Source organism: Grampus griseus (genome assembly GCF_964374135.1).
Source record: "Grampus griseus genome assembly, chromosome: 15".
Taxonomy (NCBI): domain Eukaryota; kingdom Metazoa; phylum Chordata; class Mammalia; order Artiodactyla; family Delphinidae; genus Grampus; species Grampus griseus.
The window spans coordinates 8,538,235-8,562,588 of NC_139009.1; the positions used below are offsets into that span (position 1 = coordinate 8,538,235).

Here is a 24,354-nt window from a genome sequence, read left to right on the forward strand (position 1 = left end):
GCCCTGTCTTATTTTAAATTGTGGCCTTTTTCTCTCTCGAAGGAAGCTGTAGAGCACCAGAGGCCTGTAGAGGTCATTTCCTCTAACAGCAGCATATTAAGGATCATGATCTTGAGACAGAGAGGTCATCTGGCATGTCCAAGGTCACTCAGTTGGTGGCCAAGCTGGGACCAGCATCCAAGCCTCCTGCCTTTAGCCCAGAACTTGTTTCACCATATTGAGACTCTGGGACTCACTCTTTTTCTCTGATTTTGTGCTTTTTGTTTTTCTTCCCGTCCCATTACCAGACGTAGTTTTTCTCCTCCAGTGTTCCAGTTAACTTAGGGACAACTAGTTCAAAATAAGTCTCGTATTTGCAACTACATAGGAGGCACTGTGCAAATGAAAATTAAGGGCGAATAAGGAAGAAGTTTCAGGGCTTCCCTGGTGGTGCAGTGGTTAAGAATCCACCTGTCAATGCAGGGGACACGGGTTCAAGCCCTGGTCCGGGAAGATCCCACAGGCTGTGGAACAACTAAGCCCATGCACCACAACTACTGAGTCTGTACTCTAGAGCTGGTGAGCCACAACTACTGAGGCCCACGTGCCACAACTACTGAAGCCCACACGCCTAGAGCCCGTGCTCCGCAACAAGAGAAGCTACCGCAATGCAACGAGGAGTAGACCCCACTCGCCACAACTAGGGAAAGCCGCACACAGCAACGAAGACCCAACACAGGCAAAAATCAATCAACCAATCAATCAATCAATAAAAAAAGAAAGAAGTTTCAATCTTCAAGACAAATTCTAGGAGGAGAGACAATCATTACGAATACACGTAAACATAATGCAGTGTTCTAACAAGAATACGAGGAAATGCTTAGGCTGCTAAGAGCAAGGATGAGAAAGTTTTGCTAAAAGAGAAGGGGTAGAGAAAAGTGAGGTGGGCCAAGCCAAGTTTTCATCTACTCGTTCCACTTATGAAGGAAAAGCTCTGTTTGGAAACTCACCTTGCCATTAAGAATTATCAACACTTTGGGTTTCCATGTTGGTGGGAAAGTGTCTGACTGTCACAGGGATCGAGTGTGGGTATTTTAAAATGAAGGCATGAAGAAAGCCCTGCTGTTCTCCACGCAGTCACCGCTTCGGGGTTTGAACGAGAACCCCTATTGCCTGTAAGTTGATCTTTCTCCTTGAAGTCACTCTTCATAAATCTTCCCAGAGTCTAGGGTCTCTTCTTTAAAATATACGAGGTGTCTATCGAGGCAGCACAGACAACAGTATTTGAATGTGCAACGTGGGACAGAACAAAAAGGCCCATGTGAGATTAACTGGAAAATGTATCCAACGGAATATTCATGCTTCATAGAGTATTATTACACATATGGCCCTGAATTGAAAAATAATGTTCCTAGGTTGAATTAACTACTATTTCCTCTGTGTCCCCACAGTATTTGTGCATGGTTCTATTACTCAGTGATAATGTACCCAGCGTGTATTCAGCCTATCCTATGGTACCAGGCAATGCAACAGAGATTGAGAGTATAGAAAATTGATGAGAATTTGACGTGGTATTCTCATTAATATTGAACACAGTATTGTAATATTATAATGCACTGTGGGAAATACTATAAACCCTAAAATCTAAGTGACTAAACACAACAGAAGTTCATTTCTTGCACACATAAAGTCTAAAATGTGCCTTTCTAATCAGTAAGGGGTAAACTCTCCTCTAAGCAGTAAATGGGAGATCTAGGTTCTTTCCATCTTGTGGCTCCACCATCTTCGACATCTGACTTCCAAGTGAGGAGAGGAGGCATCTGCCTCTGAGTTGCGTTGGTGTGGAAGTAGCCACCTCATCTCTGTCCACTGAGTGCTTTTACGTACAAGAGAAGCTGAGAAATCAAGTCCTTGGCTGGACAGCCACTTTCCAGCAACAACTTGACACTATGAAAAGGCAATAGGAATCTTTGGTGGACAGCTAAAAAATCATCCATGCTACGGTCCTAGAATCTCTGAGTTTGGTTTGGGTCGAGGTTGCAGTTCCCAGCTTCTCATGCGGCTGGGTGGAGTCATGTGACTAAGTCCCAGCCAATGAGATACATATGTATGTTATGTGATCACTTCCAAGAAACTCCGTCAGATCAGCTGTGTGCTCTTTTTCTATTTTCTTTTTTTGTTTTTTTTTCCTTTTTTGCGGTACGCGGGCCTCTCACTGTTGTGGCATCTCCCGTTGCGGAGCACAGGCTCCGGACCCGCAGGCTCCGGACGTGCAGGCTCAGCGGCCATGGCTCACGGGCCCAGCCACTCTGTGGCATGTGGGATCTTCCTGGACCGGGGCACGAACCCGTGTCCCCTGCATCGGCAGGCGGACTCTCAACAACTGCGCCACCAGGGAAGCCTCCCATTTTCTTCTTTATCCATTCCTCTACTCTGTTAGAAGTGACAGCTGGAGTCCCCACCACCATCTTGGATCCTGAGGTTGAGGACCATACCCACAGATGGCAGCAAGGACAGTTCACAAATGCCTGATGCCCTGAAAGACGGGGTGAATGACCTGGGCTACTTACCTCAGCTTTTATGTGAGGAAGAAATAAACTTCGATCTTTTCACAGCTTACGTTACTGTAGGATTTGTTAATTACAACTGAACCTTATCATAAATGATATGTAAGCAGAGGGAAACACCTGTAAAAAGATTTGGAACTACATGAGATTCTGAAAAAGTTGAGAGTGTGATGTTGCTGTAGTATAAGGCTCATGGCCTAGGGCAGGGATAAGCAAATGTTTTCCAGAAAGGCCCAGATGGTAAATATATTAGGCTTGGCGGGTCATATGATTTCTGTTGTGATTTCTCAACTCTGACATTGTTCTGTGAAGGCAGCCATGGAAAATGGTGTAAAGGAACAGGAATAGCTGTGTTCCAATAAACTTTTACTTCTAAAAACAGGTGGTAAGGAGCGAAATTTGATCATCTTAGAGGATAATCACACTGCGTTGTTTTATCATTATCATTTATTTATAATGATCTCACTATTGTTTTTTTTGGTTTTATTTTCAGCTATATATCCATGTATGAATCATAGTGTCAGGAGTGGAGAACAGGTTTAACTGACAACTACGCAATGATCAGGTGAATGGTCAAACTCAGTCCTCCAACTGTGCTTACTTAGATCTACTCTGGGTGCCAAGGGGATCATCATCTAACTTACTCCTACCCACAGATGCCATTTTTGACCTCTACTAGGAGCTTTCAGTGTCTTCACTGAAAGAAGAGGCTAGTGGTGAAATATTTTTAGAAGCTTGACAGTCTATAACAGGGGAGAATTTTTCATCATTTGGTAGCTGAGCCTTTTCCCTTTTTTTCTAGTAATGGAACTGAATCTGATTTGACAGTCGTCTCCCTCTTCTCAAACAGAACAATTACTCCATCAAAAAGGAGGGAGTTACAACATTTAGGGGGTATCTGTTATGATGAAAAGTACTCTGAAGTAGGAGACAGAAGTTCTCTTCGTTTTTTACTTTGCTGGACCCAAGTGTTTGGAAACCCATTAATCTTCTAAGTCTTAAGTTTCTCATCTTTAAAATGGTCACAGGGCTATTTACTTCAAAGTAGATTGGTAGCGTCTCATGGGGCTGATGGTATGAGCTGTAGGAAAATGTTTGCACGAGCTGGTACATCTTAGGTCGTATCCGATTGCCCTGCAGTCAATATATAAGAAAACACAGAAGAAAGACACATTATAAAAGGTGGAGAGGGCAACTTGCCCTTTGAAAATACATCATGCCTTATGCATAATAGAATTCAAAGCATTGATTCACATTTGGGAACCATACAGATAGAAAGCAATCATGTCAGGAATTCAAATGCTTCAACAAAATTGGATCTAAATGGGTCAAAAATGAATCTTTCATTTATGGGAAATGCTTCTAAACATGGCTCTAGAATGTCTCGTATTGAGTTTGAGCAAACATTTGGGAAACTGGCAAGAACAGAGAATCCGCAGATGTTTTCCATATACACAGTATATATTAAACAGACGAGTGAAACAGAGAATTCAGGAAATGCTCAGACAGAGAGGGAAATTGTTAAGTGGAGAAAAATCTGTTTGCTTTCCTGACACCCTCTCTCTTGTCTAAATCAATTATGAACATTCATCTAACCTACCCTTATAGGTCATAGAAACTTACATGATCAGAAGTCTGAGAAGGTCTGGAAACAGAACTATTAACTAAGCTTTTATCACTAATTGTTATGCTTCCTTTTTTTCCCTCCTAAGCTTTTATTGGGAAAATTCCCCCAAAGCTATCATTACACTGAATAATGACAGAACTTACTTACTGAGGCAGAGAGCAGAAACTTTTTGAGATAGCAAAATTTGCAACCAATTAAATATTAATGAAAAATTGTCTATCTCAGAATCCATTTCTTCACATTCATTTTATCTCATACTTGCATTTAATCTACAGAAAGTTGCCATCATGTATATTAGAATTCGAGAAATAAAAAATGTATGAATAATTTCATGATTTTCCCAAGAGCAAGTTTCTGTACCAGTTAAGAATACGGGGCTTCCCTGGTGGCGCAGTGGTTGAGAGTCCGCCTGCCAATGCAGGGGACACGGGTTCGTGCCCGGGTCCGGGAAGATCCCACATGCCGCGGAGCGGCTGGGCCCGTGAGCCATGGCCGCTGAGCCTGCGCATCCGGAGCCTGTGCTCCGCAGCGGGAGAGGCCACAATAGTGAGAGGCCCGCGTACTGCAAAAAAAAAAAAAAAAAAAAAAAAGAATATGAGTGAAAAAGAGGTTAAAATCACCATAAAGAACCATACATTTCTAGATTATTAAAATCAATGCTGTCAAATGATCATCACTGTGAAGATATATATCAAAGTTTTTATCTGGTAGTTATAGAATAAAGTCTTGGTATTATATATGAGTAGCAACTCAATCCAAGTGATATTTAATGAATTGCCCAGATAGTTTATTTCATGAAATATGTTTGTTCTGAGATACAAATTCTTCTTTATTTTAGTTCTAGAAATACCATACATAAAATCCAGTCTTTGTTATCATCGAGGCATATGAAGATTTTTAAATAATAGAAAGAGCACTCTAAGCCATGCTAAGTGGGTAGATTACACACAGTAACTAAAAATGGATGACAAAATGTATGTGGGACCTTCCGGTGTACAGGTTTCCTAGGTTCCAGGGTGAATGCTGATAATTGTTTGGACTTAGGGAGTCCCCGACTGTCAGCTCTTGCTGTCTTAGGTACAAGACCCCCTCCTATTTATTTAGATAGAATTTTTGCACTTCTTGCCTTATCATGAACCACAGGACATGCAGTAGTTATCGCCTGCACAATACATTGCCCTTCTACATCTGGGGCACAACTATATTCTTCCATTATTCCCATGAAGCAAGGAAACTTACTACTATTTATAGGTGGTGACCACATTGACTATTTTCTAATATGTTCTGTCATGGCCTATTTTGCTAGAATGTTAGTTCCTGGGAAGCAGTAATTCTATTTGTCTTATTTACAGTAGGTTCCATAATTCACAGAACAGTGCATAGTGTAAGACAAACAGAATAAATATTCTTAATAACTTACCCAGGGTTATTTCCTATAACTTTTGGGTTTTACAAGGGCCCTTCTGCCATCTCAGCCCTCCAACCTTGATCATTTCTATATTAAATCTCTGTGTATCATTTAATATAGAAATTTATGTAGCTATTTATTTATAAATAAATATTGTTATTTATGTTATACTTGGATTTGTCCAACTGGAAATATTAACCTTTAATTGTAAAGGATCATCAATGCCAAGCAATATTCTAATCTTACTACTGATAACACATTAGGAAAGTGCCTAGAACCACATAGAAAGTTACTGTTGACTTGAGCTAAATTTATAGAACAAAACAACTGGATTCATATTTTACCAACTTTGGGACTGAAGGATAGTGATCGACATAAGCTTTGAGAATTTTACACCCTGCAAAAGTATCACTCAGTATTGAGAACAAAACAATTATATTTTCATGTGTAAGAGGACCAGAGAATTTTATTACTGTTAGTTTTCATTAAACATATTTATAAAGGATCTACTGCAGGAGGATGACACTTAAACAAACGCAGGGGTAAAAGAAATAATAATGAGGGGATATATAAATTAATAAAATATGTCAGAAACTATTGGTTATAAAAGTAACTGTTTTATATTAAAAAGTGCAAAATTAAGCCTCTAGATAACAATGATAGGTTAGTGGTGATCAGTGGCCATTAAAACATGATAATTTATATGTGTTCTGGAAAAAGACAAAAAACCCTCACATACTTTAGACTTTATACATATATAAAGTCTATATCTATCTATCTATCTGTCTATCTATATATCATGAGTGTACATTTAAAAATTAAGAACAGTAAGTGTGAAACTAGAATTATGATTATAGATTCCCAAACACTAGATGAGAAGAAAAATTTTAAGACCCAAAATAAATTAGGGAATATAGAAATTATTATCAATGCAAAATATGTTTGAAAAGAGGAAAATAAATAAATGTGGATTCACTGAAAACATAGTGGTAGAAGACAGTGGAAAGCTTGGACACCAGGTCTCTAAAGATGCCAGCGTAAAGGCCAGAGATTTTCTAACTGCTGAATGAGACAGCAAAGCAGCGGTAGGGGCCAAAGTTCTGCCACATCATGTTGCCGTTGGGTGCCAGCCCCTGATAATGCCAGGGAAGGGGCTGTGCTTCCCCAATAATGCAGCTTACGGGCCCTACAGTTCAGGAGGTGGAGGGCCTCTCTTTTCAGACTGACGTAGAGTCATAATGGATCTCTGTGTGCTCTCCAGAGTGCAGTTGGAACTGGGCACTTGTGATGTTTAATTTTATGTGTCAATGTGACTGGACCACAGTGTCCAGACATATGGTCAGACACTATTCTGGTTGTTTCTGTGAGCCTGTTTTAGATGAGATTAACATTTAACTTGGTGGACTTTGAGTAAAGCAGATTTCCCTCCATAATGTGGATAGACATCATCCAATCAGTGGATGGTCCGGACAGAACAAAACTGACTTCCCCTGAACAAGAGAAAGTTCTGCCAGCAGGTTGCCTTTGGGCTTGTACTGCGACACTGACTCTTCCCTGCTGGCCTGTCCTGCAAATTTTAGACTTGAAAACCTCCTTAGTCACATGAGCCAATTCCTTAAAATAAATCTCTCTCTATATATACACATATTATTGGTTCTATTTCTTTGGAGAACCTTGACTAATACAGCACCCAAACACCTGCCCCTGCTCCTGTTTCCATGAGTTTCCCTTAGTAAATGCTTTTTAATAAAGTATGATGTGCTTGTCTTTCCTTGCCTTTCCTTTAAAAATAGGGAAAGTATAGTTTTTCAACACACCTAGAGTGTTGTTCTTTGTACTAGCTAATAAAATGAGCATAACTTTAGCTGATACAATGTGCATAAGGTTATTAAAAAAGCAATGAGAAATGTCATTGATGAACAATGTTAAAAACAAAACAGAGGGCATAAAAATAGTAAAGATTTTAAATGCATAAGAATATATTCTAAACTATATTCAATGTCCTGTAATTAACCATAATGGAAAAGAATATGAAAAATTATATATATGTATAACTGAATCACTTTGTTGTACAGCATAAACTAACACAACATTGTATATCAACTATACTTCAGTAAAATAAATTTTTAAAAAAAGGAAAAAAAAAAGAACATGAATATATATATATATACATATATATATTTCTTTCTTTCCTCTTTATTCTGAAAAAAAAGAATATATTCTGAACAACTTTATGCCCATAAATTTCAAAAATTTAGATAGAGCTGATATTCTTCTAGAAAGAAATCATATATACATTGAAAAAAAGAGAAAACATCTGAGTAAGCTTATAACTATTACTAAGTTAAATAGGTAATCAAAGATTTCCTTACCAAAAGATGCAGGCTCACATGGTTTTCAGGTGACTTTTACTAAACTTTAGAGAACAGTGATTTAAACAAAATGATGCAGAAGCTATGAAAACAGTTATCTAACTTATTTTATCAGCCAATATGATTTCAGCACCCAAACAAGAAAATTTTTATCACATAGAGATTAAAAATCTTCAGTTATATGTTAACAAAGCAAATCTGTTAGTGTATACAAAAGCATTAGTTTTATTATCTTAAATTTTTTGTTAATATATTCATGTCTTAGTAAAATGTGATTATTTCTATGGTGGGAAAGACAGAAATCCACATAATGAGGAAATAAGCACAGGAATTACTGTGATATGGAAGAACAGTGGTCCAGAGGGGAAGACTGAGGCAAAAGGGTTATTCTGGAAGATAAAGTATAAGAGCATTCTGGGCCAAGGGAGGAGAAAAACACTGTGTGTTGAGAGTGCGTGGCAAGCTTGAGTCACTGCTGGTATTTGGCTATGACAGAAGTAGGGAGATTATCATGGCAGCTAGACCAGGCCCATTCCATGGAGGTTCCCCTTCCTTGGACTGGCTATCACCCAGAGTCCTGAACTGATTTCCTCATTAATGCTGCATTTGTTCCCATTTCCCTTGTTCCTCCAGCAACTCATAATCCCTTTAACAGGAGCAGAGGCAATGTTGTTTATTCTGTCTGTAAGTCAGGAGTGTTTCCCCATGAATGCAACACAATTGTTTTGAGTTCAGTCTTCTCTCTGCCTGCTCTGGGCCTTGCATCCAGTGTGCCCGCAGCACCTCTTCACTGACTGATGGATAGCACTTTGGCAAAGAGCATATGGTCAATTAATTAAGTCTCACACATGGCCCAACCGTCTAAGGGAGAAAACCAGAAACAGACTGAATGCAAAATGATGGAAGAATCGGAAACAAAGAACAGGGGATAGAAGCAAACTAACTCACATCTTTAAAGAAGCATTGGGTCAATAGGAGGGGATGCGGCGGGGGCAGCTCCCCTAATGAGCAGCATCACCGTACAGAGCCAAGCGTCTGGATTTGGCGTCAGAGGCCTGGGCTTGAGCATAACGTGTTGTCAAATAAACAAGTGCCCTTGAGCCAGTTGTTGAAACTTTCTGAATAACATCCTCATCTGAAGATGGAGAAAATACATACTTCACGCGGTTGTTATAAGGACCACACAAAATACGGTCTGTGAAAACGCTTTAAAATCTGCAAGTTGTTACTGTCATTTAATTACAAAGCTTGCCTGGTTGGGCAAGAAAGACAAAGCACACTGAAAAACAAAATCCAGATTGATTTAAAGCAACGCAAAACAAAAACTAGTAGAAAACAGGAAACGATGTCAGGCATAAAACCTTGGCATACTTCCCATGTTTAGAAGCATTTCCCATAAAGGATTATATATAACTGAGTGACTGGAAAACCTCAGGAAAGTTCCATTTCCTCTCCTTCCTTGCTTAGCTCCACTTGGAGCGCAGGAATGGTTGCTTGGAGGCCCTGCAAGCACTCATCAGCCCCCTGTAAGGAGAACTGGCTGTGCAGTTCATGGTTATTATCCTTGAAGCTAAAAATGTGATGGGAATGTTACTGCGTTTCCTTAGAGCAGGTTTCTGCATTCACAAGTCACCTCCACTCAACCCACAGGCCTCTCCGAGCTCACTTACAGCCTTGTCAGCAAGAATGCAGAGAGCAGCCTGCTGCAGCTGCAACTGAGCCCTTTGGGCTGTGCAGGGTTCCTGACACTGCCAGTGGGATAGTAATCACTTTTATGGTATCTAACTGACACCTGCCCTCCTCCCCAATAAATCATGAATATACTTAAAATTTTTTCTTTTTCAGCCAGCAGAGGGATTGTGAGGTTTTAGCACAAACAGATTATTATCTTGACGGCCACAGTCTTTTAACTAACGCTAAACCCTCGCTTTAATCTCTCCTCCCAGATCTGGGACATCGCAGTTCAAATCTCAAAGGCAGGGACCTACTGTCCTGTATCTGAATGTAACTTTGGCTACACTACCTTGGACACTGTCCTCTCTGAGCTGCAGTTCCTTTACTGAGGAAAAGGTAGAGCAGATGGCTAGATGGTGGCTAGATGATCCTTATCATCTCTTCCCATAAAAATTTCCTCTTCAACCTCAACCTCATCTTACCCCACAAGATGCGAAGTCAGGCTGGAAGCATCGCCAGCAGCTGACAACTGTGTCACTAACTTGGCGGACTTGTGTGACCTTTTCTGCAGCAATAGATCTGCTTTCATGGTCACTCACTGCCTCACACTCTCTCTGTGTAAGATCAGAGCAACTCTTCTTCAGAACCTTTTCTGGTTCTGTTGGCTTTAATAAAAGGACCTTCCCATACGGAGCTGGAGCGAATCATTTGGTGGCCACACAGTTTCCATGTCATGGCACACACTCACCCTTATGACCTCCTTCACGATAAAATAAGAAGGCATCACTGTGCTTTTGCCCTCGAAAGTACTGAAAATCTGTGTTGCTCTCTGTCTCAGCGACTTCGATTGATCTGCCCCTCAGTAGTGTGTGTTACTCCTGGCAGCCACGGGACAGAAATTGTAGGGGTCATGAGATCTTGTGACCTCGGCCAGCCCATTCACTGAATTCTCCATCTGCTTACAAACTGCACCCTGTTGCTTTTATCAAATGACTCAGTGAGTTGGGGATGTACGTGCTTTTTTTGGTTTTTTAATACAAATTGAAAGTGGCAGGAGGGATTTTGTCAGACAAGAACTTGAGGGCAATTTTGAAGTGTTCTATGGAACCAGATGTTGTACAGTTTATTAAAATTAAGAGAACTATTTAATACAGATGTTTATAGATATTGAATATATTTATTACTGACTTTTATCTTTCAGAAGTTCAAATTGCTCTACATTTCTTAAAGAAGGGCAAAGAATAAGAAAAGGGGAGGAGGTGCTGTCACGATAGCATTGCCAAGATATGACCTTAGTCACTTTGTGTGTTATAAGAGGAGGTCTTCATCATAATTTTGGAGATGGTTATCACCTTCACCTGTGTGGTCCTGCGTATAAATCTAGAAAGAATGACCCAAAACAATTTTCACCATGATTCTGAAACATCTTGAAGTAAAAACAGACTTCAGTTTTGAAACTTTGTGCATAATGAAAAATAGGACACTGGTATCACAAGAAAGAGTAATGGAAACAATTCTGGGATTTACTGATGATGGAGTTGTTCAGGATTCAGTGCCTCTTTTCAGGGTCCAAATCACCTCTTCCAGCAGAGCAAAAGCTGAAAGTTCAAAGCCAACTTGAAGGAGCTCTACCATTGACCAGCCGAAGTTCACAAACGTCCAAATAGCTTCCTCATCTGTAAAATGGGATTCTTACAGAACTCGTCCTGTAGGAGTCAAGAAGAACCAACTGCAGTATGGCATGCTAAACACACAGCACATGCATGGCACTTTCTGTGGCCCTTGACTATCAGCAACTATGGCGAACTTTATCATTCTCAGTCTGGGAAGTATAGTGGTGAAATTTTGATTCTTATTCTGTTCCCAAGTAGACATAATAAATATAACTAATAAAATTGTTGTGTTGAGTAAAATGAAAAAAGCAATAGTCTGGAAAATCTCACCCCATCTTGAATATCCAAAGCATAGGCATAAACTTTGTCTAGTGAGCGTGAAATGGTTTCTCACCCCAAGGAGAATGTTACCAGAAAAAGAGAACATTTGTCTCCAGCTCCTATAGCTCGAGGGATATCTGGAAGTGAGATAGAAGAGGAAAAAAAAAAGTGAGGCACTGTAAATAGGCACAGGAAAAAGGGCACGTAAGAAGTAGGGGGAAATCATTCAGACAGAACTCTGACCTTCTTCCCACCGAGCATACAAGGAGGATGGGATTGTCCCTCCCACCACGGTAGTCAAGTAGAGGGCATTTGGAAGAGAATGAACAAGGAAGCCCAGGTCCCTTGGGCAATTGTTGTAAAATGAAAATTGAGCAGCTAAAGGCACTGAAGCAGTTTGTGTATAAGTCCTGAGACAGGAGCTGGGCAATCAGAGAGGCTAAGAACTTGCCAAAGCTAAAATGCTAAAATGCAGGCAAGCTGACACAGGTGCAGAGAGTACATATACCTTAACAGCTATATTCATAGTCTGGGGAGGAGATGCTGGCACTTGTCACTAGTTCTAATTCAGGGGAAGACCAGTGGCTACAGTGCACAATTCATCATGTAATAATGTTGAGTGTGTCTGTATCCCTTCCCCAAATACATGCATGCACGCACACGCACACAGACACACACTTTTAAAATTCTTCTAAAACTTAAAGATCTTTTATGGATATATTGAAAGGGAAGGATAATGAATAAATGATATCAATAACATTTTTCACACTCACCATGCCAGTGCAGGGATAGGATAGTCCCGTGGTGTGGGAGCTAAAGATTGCGGAGAGACCACTGTATTATGGTTTACTCTGCAGAATAATATTACCACAAACGCAGAAGCTTAAAACCACACATATTTATTATCTCACAGCTTCTGTGGGTCAGGAGTCTGAGCATGGGTTCGGTGGGCTCTCTATAAAGCTGCTAACTAAGTGTCAGCCAGGGCTGAGTTCTTATCCGAGGGTCGATTGGAGAAGGATTGACTTCCATGTTCATATGATTGTTGTCATCTTTAAAATCCTTGCGAGCTGCTGGACCGAGGGGCTTAGTTTCTTGCTGGCTGGCTGCCAGAGTTTTCCCTCAGTTCCTTGTCATGTGCCTTGTTCTTTAGGGCAGCTCCCAACGTGACAGCTTGTTGCTTCAAAGCCAAGAGGGAAGAGAGTCTTTCATCACGACAGTCCTTACAATTTTATGTAACATTATCAAGGAAGTGAAATCCTGTCACCTTTGTTGTATTCTATTGGTTAGAAGCAAGTCACAGGTCTCACCTACAGTCACAAAGAGTGAGTTATACAAGGGCAAGAATAGGAGGAATAAGTCATGGGGGCCAACATAGAGTCTTTCCACCAAAGCTACTATGTGTCAGGAACTTTAACATAGTGAATACTTGATCTTTTCAGCTTCACTCTGAGAGGCATATTATTATTACTTTACAGATGAGGAAATTGAGCCTCCCAGAGGTGAAGTAATTTGCCCAAATATCACAAGCTAGTAGAAATGCATCTGGAATTCTAATACAGATCAAAACAAGTGTTATTTTTCCTACCCTTCTTTATTCGCCCTTTTAAGGCAAGTGTTATTTATCCTGCTTTCCTGGGAAGACCATGGAATGACCTCCAAGAATGCAACAGGAGTGAGCAGCTGAAATTACTTCCATCTTGGCCTCTGACAGTTGAGTGACACCTCTTCTTCCCCAATGCCATCACAGTCATCTCTTAACAGGGCTATTTTAGGCTCACTGGCCTCAAGGACCAGGCCGCTCAAATCATCTCAGTGAGGCTTATTCTTTCTTACTCTCACAAAAAACAATCTTTAGAATTCAGTTTACGAGGGTCCCTGTGACTATCATGTTCTTTCTAATCTAAGTATGGGAATACTTTGATTTGGAGTGAGGAGACATTTTCCCACATTTTTGGGTGAACAAGGTCAGCTGATAGCTGGTTTATAGATACCATAGAAAAATACACTTGAAAATTCTAGTCATTTCACCAAATCTTTATGTTTAAAGATGTAGTTTTGAGAATACTTTTGATTTTCAAATGTGTGCATATAAAGACATTGGTATACATGAGACTTGTAAAATAACTCCATATTAAACTATTTGCTATGCCTGGAGCATTACTGTTATTTTTCATTCACTTAAAATTTTATTTAAACACAAAAATAATTTTGAACTTTATTTTGTAATGCATTGATTGAATTTATTGATTTAGTTTAGTTCTATTCAATAGCAGTGTACTGTAATGTAATTAAAATTTTCTTCTAGTAGCCACATTAAAAATATAAAAGAGGGGCTTCCCTGGTGGCGCAGTGGTTGAGAGGCCGCCTGCCGATGCAGGGGATGCGGGTTCGTGCCCGGGTCCGGGAAGATCCCACATGCCGCGGAGCGGCTGGGCCCGTGAGCCATGGCCTCTGAGCCTGCGCGTCCAGAGCCTGTGCTCCACAACGGGAGAGGCCGCAACAGTGAGAGGCTTGCGTACCGCAACAAAAAAAAAAAAAAAAAAAAAAATATATATATATATATATATATATATATATATATATAAAAGAAATAGATGATGTTAATTTTAATGATAATTTTTCTAAACTCTATATAGCCCAAATCTTATTTTAATATACCATCAAAATAAAAATTGTCAATAAGCTACTTTGCATTCTTTTTATCCTACTAAGTCTTCAAAATCCAGTGTGTACTTTATTTACAGAATATCTCAATTTGGAAGCTACATTTTAGTTGTAAATATTTTATCTATACTTAGTTTTCGTAAACTATGCAACGATAAGTGTAGATTCACATACCCAAATTGTTCTAAACATGAAAGTTTTCGGCCCGCGCGTTGCCGCCCCCCCCGCCCCGCCCCCCCCCCCAAAACGTCACAGCCTTCATCTCGGGGTTCCCTCAGCCCGGTTCCCCGGAGGAAGTTCGTGTATAAAGAGGAGCATCCTTTCGAGAAGCGGCGCTCTGAGGGCGAGAAGATCCGAAAGAAATACCCGGACCGGTTCCCGGTGATCATTGAAAAGGCTCCCAGAGCTCGGATAGGAGACCTGGACAAAAGGAAATGCCTGCTGCCTTCTGATCTTACAGTTGGTCAGTTCTACTTCTTGATCCAGAAGCGAATTCATCTCCGAGCTGAGGATGCCTTGTTTTTCTTTGTCAACAATGTCATTCCACCCACGAGTGCCGGGATGGGTCAGCTATACCAGGAACACCATGAAGAAGACTTCTTTCTATATGTTGCCTCCAGTGATGAAAGTGTCTACGGTCTGTGCAGTTGCTGTCCCTAAGGTGTGTGGGGGGTCCCATTCTACAAAGAGAGAGGGGGCCCTCTTTCCTTGACCTACTCCTCCTTGAGGGTCATACACCACCTCCCGTCTTCAGGACCTGCACTTCCTAATGTTTGAGACTCTCCTCCAGCTCCTCGTAACACAAGGGTTAATGGGGGAGATGGCCTCTAGTACCTCTCCTTTCTCCATTCTTCCCCTTTCTTTACCACCTTTCCCATTCTGCTTTAGACTTCTTGATTGTCAATCTCTTTCACATCCAGTGATTGTTTTGGTTTCTCTTCCCTTTCTAACTGCCCAAGGGGCTCAGAACCCCAACAATCCCTTCTTTTCACTCCCTTCTCTTTTGGGGGTAGATGGAAGGGACTGAAATTGTGGGAGGAAGGTAGGAAGCACTTTAATAAAGAGGAAACCACCAAGCAAAAAATAAATAAATAAGTTTTCGAATAACCAAATCAGTATGCTTTTGAATTTAAATTAATTAAAATTAAGTAAGATTAAAAATCAAGTTCCTCAGTTACACGAGCCATATTTCAAGCGCTCAGTATCCACACGTGGTTAGCAGCTACCATACTGGAGAGCATAGGTCTAGAGCAAGCTCGTCACAGAAGAGATTTCCACTGGGCAGTGAAGATCTAGAAGCTCAATAAACTCTTTCTGAACATTGTTGAATTGGGAAGATTAATGTTATCAGCAACAAATTAGAGGAAAGACTAGGCAACGAGTATTTAAGCCTACGTTTTGATTTGATCCCAGATGAAATGATGATGATGATAATGATGATGATAATGACATTTTATTCAATGCTAATTCTGTGCCCAGATCTCTACTAAGCACTTTGTACCCCTCTGGTGTAATTTCATCATCCCCATTCCACAGATGAGGTACAGATAGATGAAGTCACTTGTTTAAAGACATGTATCTAAGAAATGAACATTGTGAGCCTACACGACCAGACAGTCTGCCTGTAAAGCCTGCATCCTCACTTAATTTACTCTTCTGCCCCTCAGAGATTAATATCTTTTTAAGACTTATCCTAAATAAGATGGCAGAGTCCTTGAAGCAAAGACCATACTGCATGCTCCTCTTTCTTCAGTGACCTCCTCATTCCCCAGTTCAAGACCTTTGCTCCAGCTTTTCCTGTAGTGTCTTCTTTCTTCACCTTCACTTGTCAGAATCTGAACCATTGGTCCATAGTTGCTTCAGGAACAGCATCCTCCAGAGATGCTGTCTCAAACTTCCAGTGGAAACATTCTTGTCTTAAGGTACTTTATAGGTAACTACATTTCTTAGGGCATAAGAGTCCTTTTCTCTTTTGCATTCTGGCTACTCTGCATGCATATTTTGTCTCCACAAGTTGGCATTATGTTCCTTGAAGGCAGTTCCTGTTTTGTTGGGATTACTGTCCCCATTTTCCAAAATACCTTCTGCAGCCTTAGATGTCTGTAGCGTTAATAATTCCATATTGTTCATACAGTTCCCATCCCACGTGCCTGCTTTTTTTTTCCTTATATGTGGAATCTTTTTTTTTTTTAACATCTTTATTGGAGTGTAATTGCTTTACAATGGTGTGTTAGTTTCTGCTTTATAACAAAGTGAATCAGCTATACATATACATACATCCCCATATCCCCTCCCTCTGCGTCTCCCTCCCACCCTCCCTATCCCATCCCTCTAGGTGGTCACAAAGCACCGAGCTGATCTCCCTGTGCTATGCAGCTGCTTCCCACTAGCTATCTATTTTACATTTAGTAGTGTACATATGTCCATGCCACTCTCTCACTCTGTCCCAGCTTAGCCTTCCTCCTCCCCGTGTCCTCAAGTCAATTCTGTACGTCTGTGTCTTATTCTTGTCCTGCCCCTAGGTTCTTCAGAACCTTTTTTTTTTTTTTTTAGATTCTATGTATATGTGTTAGCAAATGGTGTTTGTTTTTCTCTTCCTGACTTGCTTCATTCACTCTGTATGACAGACTCTAGGTCCATCCACCTCACTACATATAACTCAATTCCATTTCTTTTTATGGCTGAGTAATATTCCATTGTGTATATGTGTGCCACATCTTCTTTATCCATTCATCTGCCGATGGACATTTAGGTTGCTTCCATGTCCTGGCCATTGTAAATGGAGCTGCAATGAACATTGTGATACATGACTCGTTTTGAATTATGGTTTTCTCAGGGTATATTCCCAGGAGTGAGATTGCTGGGTCATATGGTAGTTGTATTTGTAGTTTTTTAAGGAACCTCCATACTGTTCTCCATAGTGGCTGTATCAATTTACATTCCCACCAACAGTGCAAGAGGGTTCCCTTTTCTCCACACCCTCTCCAGCATTTATTGTTTGTAGATTTCTTGATGGTGACCATTCTGACTGGTGTGAGGTGATACCTCATTGTAGTTTTGATTTGCATTTCTCTAATGATTAGTGATGTTGAGCATCCTTTCATGTGCTTGTTGGCAATCTGTATATCTTCTTTGGAGAAATGTTTGTTTAGGTCTTCTGCCCGTTTTTGTATTGGGTTGTTTGTTTTTTTGATATTGAGCTGAATGAGCTGCTTGTAAATTTTGGAGATTAATCCTTTGTCAGTTGCTTCAGTTACAAATATTTTCTCCCATTCTGAGGGTTGTCTTTTCGTCTTGTTTATGGTTTCCCTTGCTGTGCAAAAGCTTTGAAGTTTCATTAGGTCCCATTTTTTTGTTTTTGTTTTAATTTCCATTTCTCTAGGAGGTGGGTCAAAAAGGATTTTGCTGTGATTTATGTCATAGAGTGTTCTGCCTATGTTTTCCTCTAAGAGTTTGATAGTGTCTGGCTTACATTTAGGTCTTTAATCCATTTTGAGTTTATTTTTGTGTATGGTGTTAGGTAGTGTTCTAATTTCATTCTTTTACATGTAGCTGTCCAGTTTTCCCAGCACCACTTATTGAAAAGGCTGTCTTTGCTCCATTGTATATTCTTGCCTCCTTTATCAAAAATAAGGTGACCATATGTGCATGGGTTTACCTCTGGGCTTTCTATCCTGTTCCATTGATCTATATTTCTCTTTTTGTGCCAGTACCATAATGTCTTGATTACTGTAGCTTTGTAGTATAGTCTGAAGTCCAGGAGCCTGATTCTTCCAGCTCCATTTTTCTTTCTCAAGATTGCTTTGGCCATTTGGGGTCTTTTGTGTTTCCATACAAATTGTGAAATTTTTTGTTCTAGTTCTGTGAAAATTGCCATTGGTAGTTTGATAGGGATTGCATTGAATCTGTAGATTGCTTTGGGTAGTATAGTCTTTTTCACAATGTTGATTCTTCCAATCCAAGAATATGGTATATCTCCCCATCTGTTTGTATCATCTTTAATTTCTTTCATCAGTGTCTTATAGTTTTCTGCATACAGGTCTTTTGTCTCCTTAGGTAGATTTATTCCTAGGTATTTTATTCTTTTTGTTGCAGTGGTAAATGGGAGTGTTACCTTAATTTCCCTTTCAGATTTTTCATCATTAGTGTATAGGAATGCAAGAGATTTCTGTGCATTAATTTTGTATCCTGCTACTATACCAAATTCATTGATTAGCTCTAGTGTTTTCTGTTAGCATCTTTAGGATTCTCTATGTATAGTATGTCATCTGCAAAGAGTGACAGCTTTACTTTTTCTTTTCTGATTTGGATTCCTTTTCTTTCTTTTTCTTCTCTGATTGCTGTGGCTAAAACTTCCAAAACTATGTTGAATAATAGTGGTGAGAGTGGACAACTTTGTCTTGTTCCTGATCTTAGTGGAAATGGTTTCTGTTTTCCACCATTGAGAATGATCTTGGCTGTGTGTTTGTCATATGTGACCTTTATTATGTTGAGGTACATTCCCTCTATGCCTACGTTCTGGAGGGTTTTTATCATAAATGGGTGTTGAATTTTGTCAAAAGCTTTGTCTGCATCTATTGAGATGATCATATGGTTTTTCTCCTTCAATTTGTTAATATGGTTTATCACATTGATAGATTTGTGTATACTGAAGAATCCTTGCATTCCTGGGATAAACCCCACTTGATCATGTTGTATGATCCTTTTAATGTGCTGTTGGAGTCTGTTTGCTTGTATTTTGTTGAGGATTTTTGCATCTATGTTCATCAGTGATATTGGCCTGTAGTTTTCTTTCTTTGTGACATCTTTGTCTGGTTTTGGTATCAGGGTGATTGTGGCCTCATAGGATGAGTTTGAGAGTGTTTCTCCATCTGCTATATTTTGGTAGAGTTTGAGAAGGATATGTGTTAGCTCTTCTCTAAATGTTTGATAGAATTTGCCTGTGAAGCCATCTGGTCCTGAGCTTTTGTTTGTTGGAAGATTTTTAATCACAGTCTCAGTTTCAGTGCTTGTGTTTGGTCTGTTTATATTTTCTATTTCTTTGTGGTTCAGTCTCAGAAGGTTGTGCTTTTCTAAGAATTTGTCCATTTCTTCTGGGTTGTCCATTTTATTGGCATATAATTGTTTGTAGTAATCTCTCATGATCCTTTGTATTTCTGCAGTGTCAGTTGTTACTTCTTTTTCATTTCTAATTCTATTGATTTGAGTCTTCTCCCTTTTTTTCTTGATGAGTCTGGCTAATGGTCTATCAATTTAGTTTTTCTTCTCAAAAAACCAGCTTTTAGCTTTATTGATTTTTGCTATTGTTTCCTTCATTTCTTTTTCATTTATTTCTGATCTGATCTTTATGATTTCTTTCCTTCTCCTAACTTTGGGCGTTTTTTGTTCTTCTTTCTCTAATTGCTTTACGTGAAAGGTTAGGTTGTTTATTTGAGATGTTTCTTGTTTCTTGAGGTAGGATTGTATCGCTATAAACTTCCCTCTTAGAACTGCTTTTGCTGCATCCCACTGGTTTTGGGTCATCGTGTTTTCATTGTCATTTGTTTCTAGGTATTTTTTTATTTCTTCAGTGATCTCTTGGTTATTAAGCAGTGTATTGTTTAGCCTCCATGTGTTTGTATTTTTTACAGATTTTTTCCTGTAATCGATATCTAGTCTCATATTGTTGTGATCGGAAAAGATACTTGATACGATTTTAATTTTCTTAAGTTTACCAAGGCTTGATTTGTGACCCAAGATATGATCTACCCTGGAGAATGTTCCATGAGCACTTTAGAAGAAAGTGTATTCTATTGCTTTTGGATGGAATGTCCTATAAATATCGATTAAGTCCATCTTGTTTAATGTAACATTTAATGCTTGTGTTTCCTTATGTATTTTCATTTTGGATGATCTTTCCATTGGTGAAAGTGGGATGTTAAAGTCCCCTACTATGATTGTGTTACTGTTGATTTCCCTTTTTATGGCTGTTAGCATTTGCCTTATGTATTGAGGTGCTCCTATGTTGGGTGCATAAATATTTATGATTGTTATATCTTCTTCTTGGATTGATCACTTGATCATTATGTAGTGTCCTTCTTTGTTTCTTGTAATAGTCTTTATTTTAAAGTCTATTTTGTATGATATGAGAATTGCTACTCCAGCTTTCTTTCGATTTCGATTTGCATGGAATATGTTTTTGCATCCCCTCACTTTCAATCTGTATGTGTCCCTAGGTCTGAAATGGGTCTCTTGTAGACAGCATATATACAGGTCTTGTTTTTGTATCCATTTAGCCACTCTATGTCTTTTGCTTATAGCATTTAATCCATTTACATCTAAGGTAATAATTGATATGTATGTTCGTATTACCATTTTCTTAATTGTTTTGGGTTTCTTATTGTAGGTCTTTTCCTTCTTTTGTGTTTTCTGCCTAGAGAAGATCCTTTAGCATTTGTTGTAAAGCTGGTTTGGTGGTGCTGAATTCTCTTAGCTTTTGGTTGACTGTAAAGGTTTTAATTTCTCCATCAAATCTGAATAAGATCCTTGCTGGGTAGAGTAATCTTTGTTGTAGGTTTTTCCCTTTCATCACTTTAAATATATCCTGCCACTCCCTTCTGGCTTGCACAGTTCCTGCTGAAAGAGTAGCTGTTAACCTTATGGGGATTCCCTTGTATGTTATTTGTTGTTTTTCCCTTGTTACTTTTAATATTTTTTCTTTGTATTTAATTTTTGATAGTTTGATTAATATGTGTCTTGTCATGTTTCTCCTTGGATTTATCCTGTATGGGACTCTCTGTGCTTCCTGGACTTGACTATTTCCTTTCCCATATTAGGGAAGTTTTTGACTATAATCTCTTCAAATATTTTCTCAATCCCTTTCTTTTTCTCTTCTTCTTCTGGGACCCCTCTAATTCGAATGTTGGTGTGTTTAATGTTGTCCCAGTGGTCTCTGAGACTGTCCTCAATTCTTTTCTTTATTCTGCTCTGCAGTAGTTATTTCCACTATTTTATCTTCCAGGTCACTTATCCGTTCTTCTGCCTCAGTTATTCTGCTATTGATTCCTTCTAGAGAATTTTTAATTTCATTTATTATGTTGTTCATCATGGTTTGTTTGCTGTTTAGTTCTTCTGAGTCCTTGTTAAATATTTCTTGTATTTTCTCCGTTCCATTTCCAAGATTTTGGATCATCTTTACTACCATTACTCTGAATTATTTTTCAGGTAGACTGCCTATTTCCTCTTCATTTGTTTGGTCTAGTGGGTTTTCACCTTGCTCCTTCATCTGCTGTGTGTTTCTCTGTCTTCTCATTTTGCTTAACTTACTGTGTTTGGGGTCTCCTTTTTGCAGCCTGCAGTTTTGTAGTTCCTGTTGTTTTTGGTGTCTGACTCTGGTGGCTAAGGTTGATTCAGTGGTTTGTGTAGGCTTCCTGATGGAAGGGACTAGTGCCTGTGTTCTGGTGGATGAGGCTGGATCTTGTCTTTCTGGTGGGCAGGACTGCGTCCGGTGGTGTGTTTTGGGGAGTCTGTGAGCTTATTATGATTTTAGGCAGCCTCTCTGCTAATGGGTGGGGTTGTGTTCCTGTCTTGCTAGTTCTTTGGCATAAGATGTCCAGCACTGTAGCTTGCTGGTCATTGAGTGGAGCTGTGTCTTAGCGTTGAGATGGAGATCTCTGGGAGAGCTTTTGCCATTTGATATTATGTGGAGCAGGGAGGTCTCTGGTGGACCAATGTCCTGAACTCAGCTTTCCCACCTCAGGGGTACAAGCCTGACACCCAGCCAGAGCACCAAGACCCTGTCAGCCACACAGCTCAGAAGAAAAGGGGGGAAAAAAAAGAAAGGAAGAAAAAAATAAAATAATTAAAATAAAAAATTATTTAGGGGCTTCCCTGGTGGCGCAGCAGTTGAGAGTTTGCCTGCCGATGCAGGGGATGCGGGTTCGTGCCCCAGTCTGGGAAGATCCCACATGCCACGGAGCGGCTGGGCCCATGAGCCATGGCTGCTGAGCCTGCGCGTCCGGAGCCTGTGCTCCGCAACGGGAGAGGCCACAACAGTGAGAGGCCCGCGTACCGCAAAAAAAAAAAAAAAAAAAAAAAATTATTTAAAAAGTATTTTAAAAAAAGGAAAAAAAAGAAAGAGCAACCAAAGCAAGAAACAAATCCACCAATGATAACAAGTGCTAAAAACTACTTTAAAAGCAAACAAACACGAAAAAACACGGACAGACGGAACCCTAGGACAAATGGTAAAAGCAAAGCTATACAGACAAAATCACACAGAGAAGCATACACATACACACTCACAAAAAGAGAAAAAGGAAAAAAAAATATATCTTTTGGGAAGTCTGAGGTCTTCTGTCAGAATTCAGTAGGGGTTCTGTAGGAGTTGTTGTACATGTAGATGTATTTCTGATGTACCTGTGGGGAGGAAGGTGATCTCCACGTCTTACTCCTCTGCCATCTTGAAGGTCTCCTCCATGTGCCTGCTTTTGAAGAAAGTTTATTTATTTTGTCTGTGATGTCTTAGAAAACTCTTACTTATGGTAGCCTAAAAATTGGGAGATTCTGTCATTGAGTCTGTGTGTCAGTCTCTTGACATCATTCTTAGAGGGTAACATATACACTGCTGAAGTCAAAAAGGTGTATCTCAAATGAGTCCATGGACCACATCTCCAAACAAACCCTAGTGAAATATTCTAATTGTTGATGATCTCATAAGCCTTCTTATGTCCACTTGCCTGGACAATGATGCTTCTTTTAGGTTATTTCCATGGCACAATCTGGGATTCTGAGAGAAGAGATGGGGAATAGTTAATTTGACTTAACTGTAGCCATAGTGATCACAACTGAGGGCAGGAGACAGTGAAGAGAGCATGGAGATGAAAATGGGGAGACTCGACTGTTGGTTTCCAGTTTTCCTGCTATTCTTCCTCTCCAGGGCCCAGGTTTCCCACCTATAAAGTTAAGGGTTTAAATTGAGATTTCTTGGTCCTACTGCTCTAAGATGACACAGCATCTTCCATTCACTATTTTAGGGACTTTGGGTGACCTCAGGTGTGCTCATCTGTCACATATCTGAAAATAAAGTCATTCCCTTGTGAGGCCAGTGTACCATACCTGGGCCATTCTCAGACCCTCATCACCTCTCACTGGGTCTGGGACAACTGTCTCCACACTGGTCTTTCTGCCCAGAAAATTCACTCCAACTCCATTCTCTACGCAGCAGCCAGAGTGACTTAAACCAGCGGTCCCCAACATTTTTGGCACAAGGGACCCATTTCATAGAAGACAATTTTTCCATGGAAGGCAGGGTGGGAGAGGGCAGGGAAGATGGTTCAGGCAGTAATGCGAGCGATGGGAGGTGATGGGGAGCAGCAGATGAAGCTTTGCTCACTCGCCTGCCACTCCCCTCTTGCTGTGCGGCCAGTTTCCTAACTGGCTGCAGGCTGGTACCAGTCCATGGCCTGGGGGATGGGGATCCCTGACTTAAAGCACAAAAATGATCACATCACTTTTCTGTGTAAACAGCTTCAGTGCTCCTCTCACTGCTCCAAGCTGGGGGCACTTTTGGCCCCTCCTTCAGTTGTCCCCTGAGTGCTGAATCCCACAGTCTTTGGGGACCCCTGGGACCTTCCTCACCATGCACAATGCTCTTACCTCCCCTCTGTGAACTCAGGCCTCCTTTCCTGTCACTGAAATTCCTTTTCCTCACACTCAGAGTTATCTGAAGCACAGACCTTAGTTTCTAGGAAGTGCCATTCCTCATGTTTCATCTCCCTGCAGCCCCAGGACTCGCCTACCTGAAGGTCATCTAGACCCATCTAGACTCTGCTCTTCATGCTTTCAGGTTTTAATGGCCCCAGCTGCCCAGGAGGCTCTCAGACTCATTAGGATCAAATCCAGTGAAGCCTTCCAGGTTTAGGCTGATTTTCTTCACCAATGGATGTGTAGATATTATTTTCCTGTTGTTCAGAGAAGAGACAGAAGCATTTAACTCACTTTTCCAGGTTACGGGGACTTAAGTCTGTCAAACACCAAATTATTCAACAACAATTTCTGTATATGTGACATATGAAGAGAAGGATTTGATCACCTCTGAGGCTTTTCCCCTCAAAATGGCATCCCTTTGAAGAGTCTGGAGAAGAAT

At 40.1% G+C, this 24,354-nt stretch overlaps 1 protein-coding gene across 1 annotated transcript; it reads left to right on the forward strand.

Moving 5' to 3' along the window:
• Positions 1–1,086: 1,086 nt before the first annotated feature.
• On the forward strand, positions 1,087–14,888 carry LOC309833751 (gamma-aminobutyric acid receptor-associated protein-like; the record flags this gene model as incomplete). Its single annotated transcript, XM_082672185.1, has 2 exons — positions 1,087–1,154; positions 14,507–14,888. The coding sequence occupies 2 exons, from the start codon at positions 1,087–1,089 to the stop codon at positions 14,886–14,888; spliced, it is 450 nt and encodes a 149-aa protein (XP_082528311.1).
• Positions 14,889–24,354: the final 9,466 nt, after the last annotated feature.